The 1,911-nt window shown below is 56.4% G+C and overlaps 1 protein-coding gene across 1 annotated transcript in view; it reads right to left on the bottom strand.

Moving 5' to 3' along the window:
* Nucleotides 1–692, bottom strand: part of CNRIP1 (cannabinoid receptor interacting protein 1) — a 22,989-nt gene extending 22,297 nt beyond the window's left edge. The window contains exon 1 of the mRNA XM_007464088.1: nt 140–692. Coding sequence (XP_007464150.1) covers nt 140–318 — 179 coding nt within the window. The 5' untranslated portion in view covers nt 319–692. The remainder of the gene's footprint in view (nt 1–139) is intronic.
* Between the last annotated feature and the right edge of the window lie 1,219 nt (nt 693–1,911).

Below are 1,911 nucleotides of genomic sequence, written 5' to 3'. Positions count from 1 at the left end.
CCCCGCCAACCTCCTGGGCCCACTGGGCGCGGTGCGAGGCAAGAGGTGCCCAGGAGAGGCTCAGGCTGTCCCGGGGGCCTCGGTCCACCCCGCGTACCCCAAGTGGGGCCGGTCAGCCGCTGCGCGCGCCCGCACTCACTCGACCTGCAGCGTGGTGGGCTTAATCTTCACCTCCACCTTGTAGGAGGAGCCCGTGAGCAGTTTGATGGTGCGGTTCTGGCCGAAGCGCTGCCCGTCCACCTTGTAGAAGACCGGGCCGTCGTTAGGCTGGATGCGCAGCGCGATGGAGAGGCGCACGAGGCCCGGCAGGTCCCCCATGGCTGGGCGCGGGCGGGCGGGCGCGGCGGCTCCGGGGGGCGGAGGACTGCGCTGGCTGGGACCGGGCGGCTAGAGCGCGGTGGGCGGAGAGGAAGCGCGCGGAGGGAGAGGGAGGTGGTGGAGAGAGGCTGCGGCTAGGAGCCCGAGCCGTCGCGGCCGTCAGCCCTGGCTTCCGAGGAGCAGCTCCCGAGGCTGTGACCCCCCCCGCCCCCCTTGGCGAGGAAGCGCGCCCTAGGGACAGCTCCGAGGTCCGGAGCTCCACTATCCCCCGCTTCCCGTGCCTCGCCCTCCGCGCACCAGGGGGCTCGCTCCGGCCCGCAGGCCGCTGGCTGCTCAGCGCAGCTGGGTGGGAGAGCGTTAATCCTGTTTACGCACTGCAATCCCCTCCAGCTGGGGAAGAGGACATTTTGACTCCTCCTAGAGCGGCGCGGGGCGGGGGAGGAGACGATTGGGAGGGAGGGGGTAAGTCCTGGGTTTAAGTGGCACTACACCAAAGGGCGAGACCTCGGAATCTGGACACCCCCTCAGTCAGCGAGGGACTGCGGATACCATTGCTCGCAGATCGAGCCCCAACCAGGCAGGAGGAGGCTGAGAGGCGAAAGGGAGACGGGAAGCGGGGCTGGAAACCGTTAGCCAGTGATTTTAATCTCAGGAAACATGTCTTTCCAAAGCTTAGGGGACATGGCTGAGGGAAGGCGCAATTCCATCTAAGGTGGACTGCACGCCATGCTGAACTAGGAATGTGTGCAAGAAAAAGAAAATAACCAATATATATTCAAGGGGCTACATCTTCTCATGGGTGTTTATTTCCATTATGCATATCCTTGTCTCAAGAATGACACCGTGTGATGAATCACATATATTTACACAGATCTTGTAGAATGAGCTATTAATCCTGTCACAGGTAACTGGCATGGCTCTAAGGCATACATAGGTGGTGACAGTGGCCAAGGGGAGGGATCAGTCAAAAGATTAATGGCAGGGCACCCGGTGCGACACCCGCAGAGTTTAGGTTTGCATATTAAGCATGAAGTCAGTTGACAGCTCGCGATTTTGGAGACAAGGGGAAACCAAGGGTGTTATGGCTCCACTGGGAATGACTTCAGATAGTGGAGAGTGATCACCTGCTTCAGCACCACCTGGTGGATAGTACCAGGGCCGGTGAGCACACCTGGGGAATGGAGAAACGGGTTAGTTAGGACGAATGGGTAGGGATGCGTCTATCTGGTGGTTTTTGTTTACTCAAGGTAGTACTACTTTTCTTTAGAAATAGCATCATCTCGAAGGTGTGATTTGTCTCTTGGAAACGGTTTTCTCATCTGTAAAATGGAGGGAGGGAAGCAGATGCTATCTTTTTTGGTAGGGTTGTTGTGAGAATCAAATGAGAGAATGCACATTCCAGTGCCTGACTCTTAATATTTGCAATTATTATTAGGTGGAAATGCAAATGGTCGATAAGCATATGTAAGGATGCTCACCATCGCTAGCAGAAGAGCCAGAGGAATGCAAATTGAATCAGTAATATCAAACTATTTGGCCTATCAGCTTGGCAAAATTTTAAAAGACTTAAAATTCAATGTTGGTAAGGATGTA

This window comes from Lipotes vexillifer, unplaced genomic scaffold, assembly GCF_000442215.2.
Source record: "Lipotes vexillifer unplaced genomic scaffold, Lipotes_vexillifer_v1.1 scaffold311, whole genome shotgun sequence".
Lineage (NCBI taxonomy): Eukaryota > Metazoa > Chordata > Mammalia > Artiodactyla > Lipotidae > Lipotes > Lipotes vexillifer.
The sequence above is the reverse complement of the archived record's forward strand: the minus strand, read 5'-3'. Positions and strand labels throughout refer to the sequence as shown.